The 19,067-nt window shown below is 42.8% G+C and overlaps 2 protein-coding genes across 3 annotated transcripts; one reads left to right on the forward strand and one right to left on the reverse strand.

The window, feature by feature from the left end:
• The first annotated feature begins 4,177 nt into the window (after positions 1-4,177).
• On the forward strand, positions 4,178-7,740 carry bnip1b (BCL2 interacting protein 1b). Of its 2 annotated transcripts, XM_076751104.1 has the most exons (6): positions 4,178-4,265; positions 5,320-5,412; positions 5,503-5,594; positions 5,818-5,925; positions 6,021-6,139; positions 6,235-7,740. In XM_076751104.1, the coding sequence occupies exons 1-6, from the start codon at positions 4,182-4,184 to the stop codon at positions 6,429-6,431; spliced, it is 693 nt and encodes a 230-aa protein (XP_076607219.1). In that variant the 5' UTR covers positions 4,178-4,181; the 3' UTR covers positions 6,432-7,740. The 2 variants fall into 2 exon arrangements, with proteins under 2 accessions (XP_076607219.1, XP_076607218.1); XM_076751103.1 differs by having other exon boundaries at positions 5,320-5,594; positions 6,235-7,690.
• Positions 7,741-8,085: 345 nt separating this feature from the next.
• bod1 (biorientation of chromosomes in cell division 1) lies at positions 8,086-19,030 on the reverse strand. Its single transcript, XM_076751025.1, has 7 exons — positions 18,714-19,030; positions 18,354-18,478; positions 17,846-18,056; positions 13,291-13,369; positions 11,157-11,299; positions 8,833-9,044; positions 8,086-8,560 (listed from the first exon to the last, which is right to left on the reverse strand). The coding sequence occupies exons 1-7, from the start codon at positions 18,861-18,863 to the stop codon at positions 8,236-8,238; spliced, it is 1,245 nt and encodes a 414-aa protein (XP_076607140.1). The 5' UTR covers positions 18,864-19,030; the 3' UTR covers positions 8,086-8,235.
• Positions 19,031-19,067: the final 37 nt, after the last annotated feature.

Below are 19,067 nucleotides of genomic sequence, written 5' to 3' on the forward strand. Positions count from 1 at the left end.
TTGACCTTTTTGAGAAAGACAAAAACAAAACAAAAAAGCATAAACCAGAACTTTCCGTTTCTTAACTTTGCTATTATGAAGTGCCAGACCCTCCTTGAAGTCAGTGTTGGCACTGAGTCGCAGGTTGCGAATGAAGCGACAAACTGAGCATGGAGGTAAACTGTGGTGCTAATCTGTCTGTGGCTGGGTGCTAACATGGCTGCGTTAAAAAAAGCTGTATTAGCCATATTATTCCTTCTGTTGACGACTCTGGTCAGTCTCGTGTTTCTGACTGCTGCACTGCTGTATGCTGACATAGCGAGGTATAACTCTGCTGCTGCTTTGCTGATGAATGTAGACTAGTCTTCCTCAGCAGGATCATACAGACAGATGTGAGTGTCTGGTGGAGCTTTTCCTGTCGTTCTACTTCCTGTTCGACTTTGTTTGGAACACAGAGGGAGGCTCCTGTCGTCAGGATCCAGAAAGATCACGAATGTTGTATCTTTACATGGCCGCTGTCCTGCTTACTGTTTAAACCTTTTTCTTTATGGAAAATTAATATTATGGTTTAATATTTATGCTCTGACTCTGTCGAATGTTGCACTTTTGATGTTCTTTTTCTAAATTATATTTTATTACTTTCTCCCCTGATCCCAGTGTTCATACCATTTCTTTGATATTTATTTGTTTCATCCTATAAATTAAATTGTAAGGAGACAATTTGTTGAAATTAGGATTTCTAGCTTTTCCACTGAAGCAGGCTTTATCAAGAGTCAGAGACTTCACAGACACGAAGCAAAGTCACAATGAAACCATAAATGGAAATAAGCTACGTGACAATAAGTACATGATAATTACAAAATGTATATTCTTGTATTTTTACTTAAAAATGTTGTTAGATTTATTCATATCTGTCATATTACCTCATCCTGTACGATAAATAAGCTTCTTGTACAATCGGGCCACTGCACTCTGGAGATGCAATTGGTTATAAAGACAATCAATAATTAATGTTTAATTAGATACTAAAGTTCATTAATAAACAAGACTGTAAGACAGTTGACCTTTTGATAGTAAGACACATTAGAAATTAAATAAATCCAGTAAATCAGGTTAAAAAAGATTATCTAAATACCTGAAAGAGACCATTTGTAAATCAAAATCCATAATTAAACTAAATTAACTAAAACAAAATAAATGTGAATTTTCAAGATGGACAAAAATAGATTCTGCCTTTTGATTTGCTAATTTGATTTGCTGTTTCCCAATTTACTCCATTTGCAAAAGATGCTGTCATCATTGACATTTGCTAATGTGTCATGAGATTGATAAAGACTTCGTATTGGCTTCCACTTGACGTTTTCGCAGTGTGTGCCTGAGTTGCTCCTCAAATTAAAGGAATATTTTTTATTTTATTTGAGGAAACACGCTTATTCGCTTTCTAGCTGAGAGTCGGATGAGAAAGTCGACACCGCTCTCGTATCTGTCCGGTAAATATGAAGCTACAGCCGGTTAGCTTAGCTTAGCACAAAGACTGGAAACAGGGGGAAACGGCTAGCCCGGCTCTGTCCAGAAGTAAAGGCATCCACCTGCCGGCACCTTTAAAGCTAACTGGTGAACACTTTAGACTTTGATTGTTTAAAAAGTGCAAAAAGCAAAGTGAACAAACATCATCTCTTAAAGGAATATGTGAAGGACTTTTTCTTGGCACGGGGCAGTGACTTCCTGGGTTCCTGCTGTGAGACCAGCTGCTGGCTGTTACGCACATAGAGAGAAAGATGAAAAGGGATTTAGTTATTTCCTTTAGTGGATGGAGATATTACCAACGCCAAAACGTTTGCGTGGACACGTCGTTTTCACTCTGAAACAGTGGTTCCTATAGTTTGGTTAATGAGGAGATAAATAGGCTAAAAATAACCAGATTTGTCCATAAACAAAAACATTGTACGCAAAGAAAACTCGTAGCATGTCATCAGAAAGATTTGACAGATGGTAAGAGTACGACGGCGGCTCCTGCCTGCGCTCGGCCTCCTGTCCCTTCGTATCCTGTTACTTTATGCTTTCTCTGCATTATGTTCTGCCCTAATGCTAGTCAAAGGAAACAAGATGCTGCAGTTTCATTGTGACCTTGAGTAACTGTCGTCTGTGAAGCTCACGAAGGCCTCTGTCGCTGGAGGTTCGACTCGGTCAGAAGGGTCGAGTCGGCAAAGAGAACCTCACCTTTGACACAACTCTTCTTCTGTCACGACTCTGGACTGAGGATCAGGTGCTCCACAGCCTTGGAGCTCAGGTTAGGAGTCAGCTTTCTAACTTTTTTGGGGGGAATTTGAAAACCTGATCAGTTTCTCGGGGGGAAAACTTCACCACTGCACCAGAGATGGTTTTTTTTGTTTGTTTTTTTTTTCTTTTTAATTTCAGAAGGGCTTTGGTTCGCAGTTGTCTTGTCAGGGAGCTCCTGAGATTAGCCAGGGGTCACTAAAGGCTGGTGGGCAGAGACCCCTCACCCTCCCCTGCAGTGGGGGGAGGTTCATGTCCTCTTCCACAGACTGATCTTATTAAAGCAAACAAAAAGCCAACCTAGATAACAAAAACAAAAACCCCTCTTTCCATAGCGAAACACATCCAGCTCATCATCCAGCGCTGCAAAGTTTCTCATCTCCCTCCAGACTTGCCAAAATGCACGGAGCGAGAGACATGTAACAAAAAGAAAAAGTTTATCCTAAAGCATCTCTTCTGTTTCTCTTCTCTTTTTTTTTTCTTTCGATTTTTTGATAATAACGACAGACCATAAGAAGATTTTCTAGGAAAATCCATACAAGTCCAAACATGTAGAGGATGTGTGAGGCATCGGCCATCCTGAGCTCCACAGCTACATGCCATTGTTATGATGCTTCTGGTCTTGTATGGTAACTTATTTGATTAGATCAACAGCATGGGATCTTTCTGTAGTTAGTCCTGTGTGTGTTCCTCTCCCCAGTCTCAGTAGGAAGGCTGTACTTCATTGCTAAGTGCTCTATAATAGATCTCTTGGGGATTATAATTTCATAAAGAAGCAAAACCTGCAGAAAGTGTATCCTGCTGAAACTAACTTGATCCTCTCTTTAGCAATGACGTCTATATTTGTAGTTCACATACTGTATATGCCTGTTCGAATACAATATCTTGACAGTTGTTATATTTATGTTGTGTAATAAATGTTGTGCTGGGTTTATACTTTTGTTTTATCTAACTTTTTCTTTTACATTGTATTTTTTTTTTTTTTTTTCCATTGTTGTTTTCTTGGAGGCACAGTGGGTGGCTTTATGCACAGGCATGGAAATCTAAAAGATGTTTTTTGTTTGTTTGTTTGTTTGTTTGTTTGTTTGGTTTGTACTGTAACGACTCATTCTGTTTCAGAGCTTCTGACAGTTTTTGTCTCTGGCTGCTCGACATCCTGCGGACCCCTGCCCTGAATCTCTGTTGTGTTATTGTGCCTCTTTCTTTTCTTTGTATTTTTTAAATCATTCTTGCTCTGTTGTATCAGCCGGGAGTTGGTACCACAGCTCTGCTTGTAACCACAACAATAGTCTGATTATGTTTATTGATTTTAATATCAAAATAATAAAACCATTAGCACCCCATGCTGACTCCTGTATGTTTAATAGGTCAATGTAACTGTGCACATGGGTTTTGGATGAATGAAGATGTGCACATACTGATTCATGTATATGCTCTTATTGAATTTTTTTTTAGTCGAAATCAATAAAAACATCCATTCATTGTTCATCCAAACAGCACTTTTGAGACAGTGGCATTGTCTCTACCCATCTGAGGAGAATCAGCTGCAGAGAAAATATTGTAGAAAAAGCCTGCGTAGGTCAGCTGTGATCCCCTATGTTTTGTATTGTCAGTTGTCATTTGAGAGGGCTAGAGGCGGAAACCATTGAGAAAGTACCATATGGGGCAATAATACTGGTGGTTGGACTCTTAATCCATCCATGATTTCAAACTTTTTTATACAACTTGAAGTATAACAGAGGTTTGTAACAATAGTCACACAGCTAGACTTACCGTCTCACAGTCGTATACCTCTGCCAACCATTCATGTTGCAGTTTTCATCACATCTGTCCAGACTGTATGACAAACCCGTCACATCTGTTGCTTCGCCTTCGGCCGAGCGCGATGTATTTTGGACCTCCAGGGTTGCCGTACAAAAACAAATATGGCGTCTTCTGCGGATGTTCACGTCCGAATATGTGGACAAGAAATTATAAAATATGACCTAGAAATCAAGGCTCTTGTTCAGGTAAGAACTGAAAACACGTTGTTTGTCCATTTATCTATTTATTTGTTGCTCATGCTGCTTCCGGTTATGTTCCGGAGAGGTTTCCGCGACGACACAACAGGTTGCTCGAAGTGAAGCTAACGTTAGCTAACAGCTAAACAGGTGAAAGATATCGAACGAAAGAGGAAATGATCTGATCACTACTGTAATGATAATAACTCTGCTTATCTTTGTTCCCTTCAGTCACTGTTAACGGTTTATTTGCTAGGTGTCTGCGTGAGATAGTGACAACTAAACATCCCACAGGCGCAGCAAACATTACCTTCAATGTAGCTAATCTGACAGCTGTGCTAACGGACTGATGAGGAGAAAGTAGATACATCTGCAGATAAATCCATTGAGAAGATTATCCCAAAAAGACATTAATCATAAAATATCATTATTTGAAAATATTTACATGTCATACTTTATATAAGTAGATGATTATGTACTATTATGTGTATTATGTATACTATTATTCAGTGAAAATAATCTAAGTAAAATAAATAAATCAGATTATTTGGTTTATTAATGAGAACAGGAATAATGCCAAAAATGTTTGAATTATATGGAAAGTTTGATTATAAGACATTGCTTTGGTGTTTGGTTTTGGTTCATCAGTCCTACTCTTCAGTACCGCTCTGTATGTAGACATGTATTTTCCCAAAAAATTCAGTGTGTAGTCTTGTTTTGATCATCCTAATCATGAATACATGACATTTAATTGTGTGTGTGTGTGTGTGTGAAGAAGAAGAAGAAGAATCAGGGGGAGACATTCCCCTTTATTATCACACAACATGCACTGGACACTGCACACGAAGGTGAAATTTGTCTTCAGCATTTCTCCCATCCTGGTCGTCCTTCCTCCACGGCAGACCAGGAGCGGTGGGCTGCCATCCAAGCGGCGCCCAGGGACCCAATTGCATTTTGTCACCATTGGTCAGGTGGTGATCTTCTTGCATGTTTGTGTGTGTGTGTGTGTGTGTGTGTGTGTGTGTGTGTGTGTGTGTGTCTGTGTGTGTGTGTGTCCCTGTAGGACATCAGGGATTGTCCTGGACCTCAGTCAGTTCTCTTGGAGCTCAACTCCCAGGTCAAAGAGAAGTTCAGTAATCTCAGACACAGAATACAGGTCAGGCCTCACATCACATGTACACTGCTGACAGAGTTCATGCTTAAAATCTGCACAGTTTTATTTGATGTGGTGTGTTGTTGTTGTCAGGATCTGGAGCAGATGGCCAGAGAGCAGGACAGAGAGTCGGACAAACTGGCCATCCTGGCAGAGACAGAGAGCCAGCGAAGGCAAATGCTGAGGTGTGTGGACAGCAGTCATCTTTAAGCGAGTGAACTGACCTGTCAGCACATCAAAATTAGCTTTCGTGCTTCATTTCAGTCCCTCTTTGCCTTTACCTTCAGAATGGCTTTGTCATCCTGAAAAAGAAAATGTGCAGTACATACGTGTCTGGAGCTGTAAGACTTTGAGAGGCTGCAAGCAGTAAATAGGATTGATGAGGTTTATTTTTTCTGTGGATTCCAGTAACCAGACAGCGTGGAGGAAAGCTAACCTGGCTTGCAAACTGGCCATAGACAACGCGGAGAAGGACGAGCTGCTGCGTGGAGTAGAAAACCAGAGCACCAGACAGAGGTTTGTACAGCTCTGCTGAGGGCTGAGACGATGCATCAGTCATGTTGTTGTCAGTTGAATATGGCAGATGTTTACTGTCACTTATCTTGTCTCAGGAAGGCGACCAAAGAAAGCCTCGTGGAAACCAGCAGCAACATCACGGAGAGTCTGATGTCTATCAGCAGGATGATGGCTGAACAGGTGAAGCAGAGCGAGGACACCATCGGCACACTAGGTAAAGAAACCCCCAAAAATACTTTGTCCATGTGTTGGTGTACTTTTTTCAGAGTTTGTGCACAAAAGGTAAACCCAGTGTTTCCCTCACCACAGCCACCTCCTCCAGGACGGTGCAGGAAACCAACGAGGAGTTTAAAAACATGACGGGAACCATCCACCTGGGGAGGAAACTGATTCTCAAGTACAACCGAAGGGAGCTGACGGACAAGCTGCTCATCTTCCTCGCTCTGGCCCTCTTCCTCGCCACCGTCCTGTACATCCTCAAGAAACGTCTCTTCCCTTTCATTTAGCTGGCCAGCTGCTAGCTCACTGCTGTTCCTAAAAGGGGGTACGCTCCTGGGATTCAGGAAGAATGTTTTCCAGTTAATTTACTCAACATCAAGTTACCACGAGGAGTTTCAGCAGGTGTGGAGCCGAAGCATGGACTGCATGGAGAGTTGAAAGCAGCACTGAGACTGGACTGGAATCACACAGAGAAGGCATCAGGTGAAAATATGGTGTTTAGCACCCTGGTTTTTAGTTGGAGCAATATGCAATATGTGGGTTCATAAAATGGGTAACAAGGGTTTTGTAAGATCACCTTCATCTGAAGTAAAACGAGCCGAGTGACTTTAACTGGCATTGTGAGCTTTCATGCAACAGCAGCGGAAGGTTTAAAGCCTCAGCGTGCTTCAAACACGTTGTTCACCCATGTGTAAAGAGAAAGGTTTCTAGACTTTTCACAAATGGCTGCACTCGAACCCGATGTGAAACGCCCGCTGTGGTCTGACTCTAAGAACTTTTGTGTGACTGTGTGGTCTCGATGCAACACTTTGTACACATTAGGGTAAGGATGCACACTTTCACACTGTCTCCTCAAGGGCATTCATGGTGCTGCGTGGGAGGCGGCAGCAATAGAAGAGAGCTTTTGAGAGAAGTTAAAAACCTGTTTACTTTCACACCTGACCAGACACTGCCTGAAGTGAAAAGCACTTGAAGCATAATGAGGCCTTAATACTTCATCCGGCTTTCAGAACAAACCAGGTTCAAGGCCGTGGTATGCAAAACCCTCTGTTTGTTTACATTTTGTCAAATTACGTGTGTGTGCGCGCGCGGGCATGCTACATAAATGGCATATGTCTGCTCAACATGGCGATTTCAAAGATGCCGTTCTTGACGAGTTTACCTTGTGCCTTCCGTCTTCCTTCCGATCAGACATCCAGAGTACTGCACCAGAAATCTCATTACTTACTTGCCATGTTGTGTGAATGTCGAGCACAAAGTCTGTTTTTAATAACATTGAATATTTGCAACATATTGAGGGATATGTTGAGCAGGATTTCACAGTTGCTCCAGTAGATGGCAGGATACCCAACATGTATCATCACCAGAAAAGCTACACTGTGAATTTGTATGAAGACCTGTTTTAGGGGACAGAACTGACTTAATTAACTCTTCTCTTTGTCCAGTGACATCATTGTAGTTTATTGAATTTCAATCACAATTGCTTACAAATGTATTTTTAGATTGATTTAAATAAAAACTTACAAAATATAGCTTGAAACCTGGGGTCTGTATGAAATGTGAAAGCAGAACATTAAAAATACATCTTCATAACACGTCATAACCAAAGAGTGCTTCCCTTCCTGCAGACTGCACCCCGACTGTCTACAAGGTAACGTTTGATAGTGTGTCAAGTACGGCGCATAACATAACAATCCTCATAAATACAAAAAACAGACTTAAATAGGTAGAATACTGACTTTGAGCCATCAGCTGCACTCGAGCTCCACACAAACTCCCTGTAGTGTTTACTCGTGTGTGTCCATGCCCTTAGCTGAAGGATACACACACTGTGGCTTACTGTGATGTTGAAGTGAGGTAGATAATTGGTTTTCATCCTTGTACAAAGTCAAATGTAAAGAAAAATATTATTATAACACAAATATCCAACAGATTAAATAAGTTATGTTGCATTGCTTTCAGCAGCAATACTACACTGAATACTACGACTACCACTACTTTTACCCATTCTACTGCTCATATAGTAATAAGTGCATGATCTCTCTGTCTTTGTGTACCCTATCTGCACCTCTGCTTGATTCACCTGTCTGTCTATGAAGCAGTAACGTTGGACTTTTCAGGCACCGGGAGATCAGATTCAGTCACGTTGTCGATCATACTGCGCACGCTGTCCTCTGGTTCGGCCGCTCTGGTTGGCTGCTGCGGGGGCCCTTGGGCGGTGATGAGCCGGGGCGGGGTGGGTGGTGAGACGGTGGTGTGTTGCAGAGCGTCCGATTGGCTGGGAGAGCAGGTGCCGCCGAAGCTGCTGCACAGAACCCCCCACTGCTGCTCGCACTGCCCACGCAGCCGGCGGCTGACCCACAACCTGACCTCCTCTCCACACTGCAACAGGAAGTTCATCAGCTCCACGTACGGCCTGGTGGGACATGCACACACACCAAACAATTACCTGCTGTTTTGTTCTTGTATTTTTAAGTCATCATCATTAGACAGCCTGACTTAGGGCGAGTAAGATAGGCCTTTCTCACAGCAGACATTTTGACTAATAGCATTAACAATGGCTCTATTCAAGTGTCCAAGTAAGCTGTGACAGTGACTACATTTACATGCACGCCAATGTTCGACTATTATTCCAAATATTCCAAATTTTGTCATGAAAATACAGACATTATTGTGTGTCTCTCTCACCCCGGGGGAAACATCAGATGGAACTGGACCAGGTTGCCCATGGTGTCCATGTGGTCCTGCAGGGCCAGGCAGAGCTGGTGTTTGGAGTAGCACTCTCTCTGGAGTGAGAACACCATCTCTTTGACCGCCGAGCACCGACGACTCACACAGCTGAAGCGCTGCCGCAGTCCCAGCGCCATGCACCGCAATGCATCCTTCACAAATGACTTGCCCTGGAAGGTGTAGGAGGAAGAGAGCAACAGGAGAAATCAGTGGAACATTTCTGATGACGATGTCAAACCTGACAGAGGAACTCCACAGCAAGGTCACAGACACATACCTGTAACGCTAGTGCTTTAACTTTTTATGGCTACTTTGCTAGCAGTCTCTTACTTACACACACAGCAAAATTAGCATGTCCAATCATGGCGTAGCAGCTGTAAATATGCAAGCAGTCAAGCTTTAGATTTCTCCACATGTCATAGTGGTGTGTATGGATCTGTAGTATGAGCAACACAAGGCATTAAAGACAACGATTTTAGTCCCTAATGAGTTTGGTGAAAGTGAAAATTTGCAAAAACAAACAAAAAATAGCTAAAAGAGTGTGTAATAAAGTGTGAATGCAGTAACAGTCTTGTTGCATTAAGCTGTGTAGCAGCAAACCAAACTGGGTTAAAATAGTGACCATGCATGTGTCATATGTCACATGTATCTTTTTACAGTGTGGAAGTAAAGCAAGATTTTCTTACAGTGAGTCCCCGCAGCCATTAAGATGCTTAAAGTCCAGCTGAAATCAAAGTGCTTTTTTTTTTTTGTCTGCTGCAGCACGTCCGCTCTGTAATCACTTGTTCTGTGTTCTCCTCTGAGAGACAATCAGAAACCTTAAGGGAGAAATTTATAGTTTATATTTTCTGGTTTCATGACAGCACCCTTAGTTCTGCCTTAATTTGATGGATGTTAGCATTAATTCTCCATCTGCAGAGACTTTATTTCAATACAGCCAATCAAATCTTTCATATTGCAGTGACATCAGTGTTGAATCATCAGCAGAGTCACACTGAGCCAGACTATGACGAACACCCATGTTATCTTTCCTGCTAAAGTCTCCTTCTTATCTAACTTACAAACATGAACACACGTCTGGTCCTGCACCTTAGCTTGATGAAGGAGCGAAAATCAGACATTCGGCTGCTCAGCTGCAGCACATTAAACAGCATGTAAATGCCTTTTAATACTACAACCTTTTAATAATACAAAACTTTTAATAATACATTTAGACACACTTAAACATTATTTTTTACTTCAAAAAGCGATGTGTCTTCACTTGCATTTTAAATCGGTCCTCAAAATTAGAGAAGCAAATTCACATCTTCACTTCACATGGAGTTCAACGTTGCTGAACTTTGATACAAACTGACGAACTTGTTAGCAAACAGTTGCTTATTTACACTTTCAGCAGCCACGGAAAAACATTGAAATTAATTTGAAGTCATGTTTCAGGCCACCAGGAGCACGAGTCCAATGTTCTCTTTTAGCTCTGTTTTTGGTCTCTGCCAAGTCCTGAGGGTAATAATCTGGCTCTTTAGCTGCGAAATGCTCCACTTTGTTCACCCGCAAGTGTGTACAGGAGGATTTTAGGGCTGCTCACTATGAGAGCAGTGACAACGAAACCAAACAGTAAAGATCCAGACGGCTAAACAATGAGCAGAAACTGACTACGAGCGACTCCTGTTACACTGTCACACTGTTATGTTGTTGTAATAATATTGATTATAGCTACTTTAAAGCATCAGTAATGTTACTATGGTAAGGGATGCAAATTTAACAGGCAACTCTCACCCAAGCAGAGCAAGTGCTTCCCAAGGCCATAACATTCAGTGTCTTATTATACTGCATCATATTGTTTGCATGAGACTGTGTTATATATCCAGCAAACAGTCACCCACTCAGATTCTGAACATCATCCGCTGTGCCTGTTCATACTGGAGACACATTAGACTTGCATCACTCTCTCATGCACTTCTATTCTAGTAAAGCAGACAGGCTGTTCCCTCTCTCATTTCAGTTCCCCTCTCAGTTTGTTCTGTAGCCAGTGATACCATGCATAACTATACACTGCTGCGTATACGACAAGCATTCCTCACAAATGACTGTAATGACTGAAGGGATTAAATGCAGGAAAAGCATGTTTGTGTGTCTTATCTAAGCCTGCCCTTCGTTGCTGTGGGACATGGTTTCACACAGTGTCAGTTAGTGCAGAAGGGGCCAAATGGCAAACAAATGACTTCTACTGAGTGCTTTTGTAAGTGTATGAAATCAAGTCGGACTGTTGGGCTGCTTCCCACCTGTGAGTCGTAACGCCCGGCGTTGTGCAGCAGAGTGAGACAGATGTGGTGCAGCCCTTGGATTTCACAGGAGTTGTTGTTGAAACACTGAAACGTCCCACAGCCGACATCCCCTGAACTCACCAGGCAACTCTGAATCTCCGCTGTGAGAAAGAGAAATCAAGAGAGAGAGAGAGATCAGTATAAAGGTCCCTGCAGTGATGCTACAGAAGTGTGTCTCTCAAATCATATCTGCTACTCTGCAGTATTCCACTGTATCTTAAAGAGAACAATATCAGCATTACAGTGACAACACACATCAGGATGACCTTCCTGTAATGTCATGGCCTCACATGACACTGCATCAGATTTACGGACAGGACAGTTAACTGCCTTGTCGTGGCAGTTGTTAGTTCAATGTCCTTCTTGATTTAAATTTTGTTTTCAGATCATTTTAAAGGTACTATGTACAACAGTCACTGCCACTAGGTGTCGCACTAGCACCAGCATCTCATACCAAAACAAACGTACTCATTGGCTACACCTCCCTCCTAACCAGAGCCAGAAACAGATTCTGATCTGATCTGATCTGATCTGTTCAGTTCACTGGTGCAAGGAGAGTTTATTTTTTTAAACTTCTGGTATTAAAAAGTGGATTCATTGCCAGTCTTGCTTCTCAAACAGCCTGCAGCAGCGAGCTGCGGCAGCCCGGTTTCCAGAATAAAATGTTGGCATTGCACATTTCTGCAAATCACAAATACATTAAATTTGTACATTTAATAAGTATCATATGAACGTTTCTACGATAGGTATCAAAGTGAGATAACCTAACCAGATCGTAACCACAGCGCTGTTCCAACATAAAATCGAAAATCAAAAATGTATAGTTTGCACGTAAAGAAACAAAGTTTTGACATATCTGTGGTTTGCAGAAACGTACAGTACCAACGTTTATTCATTAGTTTGTCTATAAACAGGAGGGCCACCAGTTTCACAGGGAGGGACTCATATGCAACACGGCTGGACCGACTACCAAAACAAAGATCAGAAAAGTTCAGATTAAAACACGCTCACAGAGTCTGACTTCATTCTCTGCTCAGGACGTCATTACTCCACCAAAACTTCACAGAGCAAACAGCTGTTTGCTGCTATGTTAATGGCCAAAATCTCCTCTGCAGAACCTTTAAGTATTCCTATTACACACATTAGACTTAGGCAGGCCGCTGGAGAGGATGACTGGCTGAAGCATCATCCAGAGGAGACAACAAGCTGAAACTGTCCAACATCAGTGATGGATAACAATACTTTCCCTTTGCAGAAGTCACCAGCGCAGATGACTTTGTGAGATGATTTAGTTGGTTATAAGCAGCATATGCTATTGAAAATATCTTGTTGTTCTTACTGTTACAGACCAGCAGCTATCCGACATTGCTGCTGTTGATGTTGTGCAGCCTGCAGGTCAGCTCTGGGCCGGAGGGGACGTCACGCACCGCCCTGCTGGTACGGAGGGAATGTGCTTGGACGGGATCGAGCCGCCGGAGCAGCGCATTGAATTACAGCCACCAACAGAGCAGCAGAGCAAGAGGAGAGCTATACCGCCCTGTTCGGTACGGGCCTATTATATAGTTTAAACTGATACAGGTTGCACAGAGTGCCGAGTATTTTAACGATGCAATAAAAGCGGAACATATAGAGATAAAAATAATACCATGAGGCGCTATTAAATCACTTTCACTCATCTAAATGCATGAAGACACATTAAAGGAGCAGCTGCTCACTGACTGCCAATAATAAATATTTATGTTAAATATCAATATGATAAGAACTCTGCAGTTACTGTGCATGCATAGGTCAGGTGTTCTGCAGTGGGATCTGGACGGAGCATCATGTAACACCACAGACCACACATACAAATCATGCCTATCGCTGTTAAAGCTTAACAGAAAGGAAATCTTCCGGCAGCCTCGCACATGCTTTGAAGTAGATATTGTCTGAAAATTAAAGGGCCAGTTATTAATCGAGACCACCCATGTGCGACCACCAGTGGCTCGAGCAGTGTGCGTAAAAAGTGCAAATATCTGAATGCAGTGCGCAACGCAGGCCGACAAAGAGTATAGACAGTTAAGGCAGCAACACACCTGCTGTTGGTGCTCACCTGTGCTCTGCAGAGAGAGGCGTCGTTTGGCCTGGTTCACTTGTTTCTCCTGGACATCATACGGATCCATGGTCAGCACCTGTTGACAGGCCAGGAGCAGAAAAAACGCAGCGGACAGGTTCGCCGACATGCCTCAGACTAATCGAAACAGGGCTAATTGCTTGTCTGATTTGTTTGTTTTACAAACTTGGTTGCAGCTGGAGCGAAGCCTTGCAAAGGAGTTTCCACTTTACTGTATGACCGCGGCATGAAGGCTGAAACCTATAAAGCTGCACGTGAGCTGCGCGTTCACGGAGGCCTGAGTTGGTGTCCCCACCAATCACAGTGTAGCCCCGTGAACGCGCACCGCACTGGAGCCAAAGGTTTATCATTGATGAGAGTCGGAGAGGACCAACAGTGGAGGAGTGCCTGTATTTCTTGTGTTTTTTCTTTTCTTTTTTTTTTTTAAGCACAGGTGGAATGAGAGAGGATTGGCAAAGAAAGTAAAATCCACATTCATGAGGTGAAAATACTCTCATAGGGTCTTCCTGTTCCTCTGGAGTCTGTGGGGGTATATGAAGGTCAGCCACTCAAGACATCCACACTCAATTAACCCACCAGCCAGCTCTGTGTGTGTGTGTGTGTGTGTGTGTGTTTGAGTGTTAACAGCTGCTTTCTTGGCAGGGAGACGTGCAGTGAGGAACGTATCAGCAGCACCCACACAGACACAGAGAGCAGTCTATATGTGAAGAGGGTCAGGTCTTACAAATTGTTGCAGTGCTTCTTTTCTGTAAACCGGCATTTTTCACATCATGTCTGTCTGACATGTTTGTATAAATAAGCCGATAATGTTCTTATGTAACATATCTGGTGGTGCTCTTGTAAGGTATAGTTCATAAAGGGGTTATAAGTTGTAACTAATGGCTTTGTCAATGGTTAATAGATCAGTTACTAATCTAATGCTCTATACTGGTGGTAGACTCAGGCCGTCTGAGGGTGAGGGGCAGAAAAACAAAAAGGACTCCAGCTGCATGGTGGTAGTCATGGAGGTAGTAGACAAAATAAATAAAATGAAGACTAAGAAGACTGACAGGACTGAGACTCATCTAGACCAAAAACTGCATTCTTTTTAATCTATTTACATTGATGCATTTTCAACTTTTTAAAATGCTAATAGTGTAACTTTAACTTTCACACCGTCACCAGGCAGTGTATAATATTATATAAGGCTGCATCCATAGACTGTGTAAAACACCAATTTGGTCTCTGTGACGTCACCTGTAGGTTTCTGAGGAGCCACTGTGAAGCTCCAGCTGTTTCATCTTGGCAGTGCCTGACTCCGCCAAATTCCTGGCTAATCCAAAAAAGGGCAAAGAGGTGGAGCGTTGGTGGAGCTGAGGTGGGTTGAATGAAGCCTGGTTGCTGAAACCTACCTGCTACCTGTCACTCGAAGCGGCCATGCCAATAATTAAGCATATTTTTAAGATGTAATATAATTCAAACCTGTGAGTTATATAACATTTCACCCCTGTACAGTTGTCAGGAACGGGGAAAGTAGCTATAGAGACTAAAACTGTTTTTTGTTCCAGGTTGTAAACTTGTTCATTTCTTCTGTAAAGCTGGGATTTTTAATATGGTGTGCTGTGGGGACTGACTTGCTTTTGGAGCCAGCCTCAAGTGGCCATTCGAGGAACTGCAGTTTTTGGCACTGAGGTTGCTCCTTGGCTGTATCTGATAAACTGGTTAAACTTTAGCAGCACCTGCAGTAATCTTTGGTGTGAATTCAGTGAGGACAGCTGTGGATTTAGAGGGTTGGTCACCTCCATTGTATTGAGGTGGAAGCAGAAATCTCTATGACAGATATCTCAGCAGATAAAAGCAAAACTATCGTGGCTCCAGTTGATGGTACTACGGGTATGTTGTTGTTTGTTTGACCCAACTCTTTACATTGCAGGGAACAGGAAACAAAACAGAAACCATCTGACCGCTTCTGAGTGCTTTGAGGTCAGCGGCGAGATGAGGTCACCAAGGTGAGTTCAGCTTTGTTTTTCTATATGACACTTTCAAATCTTGCAGCCTCGTTGTTGTGATTGTATGTTTTTCCTCATAACGGCCGTGACCTCTGACCCTTGACATTCACAAAGGGACAGGCCACAGTCATGTGACACCGTGACATTAGCATCTTCACGCGGGTCAAACAAATACCTTATGCCTCTCACTACTTGCTCTTCTGCCTCCTCTGGTTCATCTACCCTGCATCCAAGAGGCCTTCGGTGAATGTATTTGAGACAAGTGTGTACGTGTGTGTGTGTGTGTGTGTGTGTGTGTGTGTGTGTGTGTGTGTGTGTGTTGTAGAGGGAGGTCAAGGTAAAAAGACAGGGTGTGTTTATGTGTGTGTGTCCATGCAGGGGCCCACTTGGGGAAGACATACTCTTTCAGGGGCTAATGTTTGGACTTTTGTCAGGGGGCTTTTTTCCCCCCTGACCTTTCCTGCTCGTTCTGTTTCATCCTGCTTCAAAACAACATCCCACAGCTTCTCACACACAACCCCTGATGACCACCCACACAATGACCCTTCACCCTGACACCGAACACACACATGACCAAAATGACATGCATAGACACCACTGTGCAAATAGTGCACATGCAGGACCCTCTTGTACTCTGTCTCTCACATGATCGTGTTGTAAACAGCATGTCTGCCTCTGTCTGTGTGCATATAGAGCGAATTCACAAGTATCTGCTTTGTGGTATTTGATATGAGGGAGCATTAGCATAGCCTTTGGGTTTATAAACTCTGTTCAGTTGCCCTTATGTTCAGTTCACTGCAGCACACAGAAAATAATTTAGCAGGGTTAACCGGGACACGCTGCTGAGTGTTTCAAATACATTTTTTGATGTTTTGAGCACCAGTAGATGCAAACACAAAAAATGATTATCTGTGATTTAGTTTAATTATACAGAGGACCACAGGTGTCATTTAAATGGTTAACAAAATTCATATTAATCAATATAAAATTCCCATTTTTATTCCCATGTAATTGTATTGAATTTAACCCTGAGTGGGTTACATTCAGAGATCAAATTTCACTCCACTATACTGCGCGCATGATTGTATGTGATGATAAAATCCGACGTACAACGACTGATTAAAATTGTTGGAAGGCTTCTGAAGGGGGGCACGCCGGAAAAAGTTTGAGACCCACTGATGTAGACACATCTTAGCACAAACACACACACAGAAGAACAAAGAGCAAGAGATGTACAGGCACACACGCACTCAGACACACATAACGTGTGGATCAGTCTCCTGCCAAGAAGTTAAATCAATAAAGTTAAGCAAGCTGTGATGACACACACACACGCAAACACACGCGCACGGACGGACTGTTCAAACCTGGAGAGTGACGAGGTTTATATACAAACAGCTGAGTTCTGCCTTTGATATTGAAAGGAAATTCTTCAGAAACTGACAACAGCGGGGACAGGGACACCATGTGTGTCTAAAATACAAGCCTAGGAATTATTTTGGGTGGATTCTGCCTTTAAAATACCTCGCTGAGAACAACTACCCCACCTGGTGGTGCTGCTTTATGAAAATGTGCTCTGTTCATTGCAGGGAACAGAAACGATCAGATCAGCCAGATGAAAGAATTGACACAGAAACTACAAACAGGTGCAGTAAGAAAAACGAGACAAAGAGGAACATGATGTCAACTGTGTTTAGTAAAGCAGACAGGATGCACAGTCAATACTACATACTAAATACATGCACCAAAAGGAAATCTGACATGGTGGGATGAAAAATTAAAACATCAAGTTAGCGGACAAAATACACTGAAATGCATGTTTGTCAATCTGAGACTTCCCGAGAACCTGCAGACACCTTATTTATACATCTAATGACTTAGAAGGAAATGGCAGCATCTTCTTCCTCTAATCATCCTAACTAGAAATCAACCAGCCCGTCAACTTCACCCCTCATTCTGAATCAGTGTGGACAGTTTGCAAATTTAACACACTGCTGCCAACATGTTCTACAGTAAGTGGAAAAATGTCTACAGACAAAAACTGTCTTACGTGAGAAATCTGGAGTAGACGACAGTTATTCGAAATCAAAATCTGTCCGAAATCACACACAAAAAAAATCCAAAAACATACAAACAAAATGAAAAATAATCATCCAGGTTTGTGCCTTGTTTTTCTGGCAGGCAGAGCCGTGCAGTACAGCGACAGTGCGCCGCTGCTCGGCACTGTCCAGCTTCTCCAGCGGTAGCCTCGTGCAGCACAGACTCAAACAACATCCCACGCTGCATTTTGAATGCAGAAACACTCTGGATTCCTGACATTAGTCTGAGTTATCAGGAAATAACCTTCTCCTCCTCTTCTTTGTCCTCCTCTTGTCTGATGCTGCACCTCACCTTCAAAAAGGCTAACGCAGCCATTCAACATTATGCGTAGACCAGCAAATACCAGCACGTGTACCTGCAACAAGAGAGGAAAGTACCGATTTCTAAACTGTAGTTTGAAATGGTTCATGAGCTTAAACTGTATTTCAGTTTTTAAACAAACCTCAGGGGGTTTTGGGACCAGAGGCAGATGGGACCTCCTGTGGTTCTGTCTGTTCTGACGGTGCAGAGTTACCACTCAAGGCGTTCTCCTCCCTCCTGTCTCCTGACAAGAAGTCATGGATGGCAGTTTCTATGTGCGGTCGGAAGGTGTGGTTCATCTTGGGGTCGACGACCTGAGTGATGATCCTGTCCACACCGGACTCGAGCATACCCGATCTAAGAAACAAAAACAAGAGTTAAATTAACACAGGAGGAGGAAAACAACTACAATATCTGAATTGTTAGCACTGTACTGTTATTTGACTACAGTTATTCAAATGCTTTCTTTGGAATTTCTTTTCTTCCATTTCTTGGAAGTTGCTCAATTTCATTTGATGATCCAGAAAAGCCCATTAATGAAACAATGTGGCACCCTGACATGATTTCAGTTTCATATGTCACAGCAAATGCCTGCTATACAATCAAGCAGGTGAACACAATGCTTCATGACAAATGGTAAAAGGTGAAACTCACTGAACAACACTTTGCCTCAGTCCATTCCTCATCTGGTTCTTGTTGATGGACGGGTTCCAGTCCTGTGTGCTCAGCTGGGACGTGACGAAGTTGTCCACTTTCTGTCGCAGGTTCTGATAGGCAGGCTGGCAGCAACGACAGTGACAGCAATATATAATACACCAAAACAAAAGGTACACTGTAGCAACAACTAAACGAACACACTGCTGAATCTCAATTTGTTGAGCAACAGGTTAACAGCTAGCACAAATGGCAATCAGAGGCTTGACCCATACTGGTTAACATTAGCTCTGAGTCTGGCTTGCGAGACAAAAAACATAAACCGCAGCAGTAGCCAACATAGCGTTAGCTCACTGTTACCTTAGTATCAACGTCGGCCAGACAGTCCCGACGGAACTCGTCAAAGAGCCCCCGGTTCTTTAGATGCTCCACAATCATAGCGATAAGCTGCGGGTCTCCAGGTGGAAGGTTGGCCGGACTGACGTTGACGTTACCGCTGCCCTCCGCCATGTCAAACCACAGTAAATATTTGTTGATTTGCTTATCCCTTAGCTACATTGATAGCTAGCTAGCTGAGCTGTCGGCGCTCGTTTTCCTTCAAGACGTGCGGTCGACTCGTTCTGTCCGTAACAAACTGTGGGTCGAGTGATCGTTCGTTTTGGTGGTACAGAGTCCGTGTGCTGTGGCAGCCGCTATTGTGAAACGGTAGAAGCT

Source organism: Chaetodon auriga, chromosome 15 (assembly GCF_051107435.1).
Source record: "Chaetodon auriga isolate fChaAug3 chromosome 15, fChaAug3.hap1, whole genome shotgun sequence".
In the NCBI taxonomy this organism is placed as follows: domain Eukaryota; kingdom Metazoa; phylum Chordata; class Actinopteri; order Chaetodontiformes; family Chaetodontidae; genus Chaetodon; species Chaetodon auriga.

Bases quoted from the DNA above. Each gene is read 5' to 3' on its own strand.
- bnip1b (XM_076751103.1), top strand. From the start codon at position 4,182: ATGGCGTCTTCTGCGGATGTTCACGTCCGAATATGTGGACAAGAAATT. The intron at 4,266-5,319 runs GTAAGAACTGAA...GTGTCCCTGTAG, and splicing joins AAATCAAGGCTCTTGTTCAG to GACATCAGGGATTGTCCTGG. The intron at 6,140-6,234 runs GTAAAGAAACCC...CCCTCACCACAG, and splicing joins GGACACCATCGGCACACTAG to CCACCTCCTCCAGGACGGTG.
- bod1 (XM_076751025.1), bottom strand. From the start codon at position 18,863: ATGGCGGAGGGCAGCGGTAACGTCAACGTCAGTCCGGCCAACCTTCCA. The intron at 18,057-18,353 runs GTGAGTTTCACC...TTTGTTTCTTAG, and splicing joins CTGAGGCAAAGTGTTGTTCA to ATCGGGTATGCTCGAGTCCG. The intron at 8,561-8,832 runs GTGAGAGAGACA...ATGTCCCACCAG, and splicing joins CATCTGATGTTTCCCCCGGG to GCCGTACGTGGAGCTGATGA.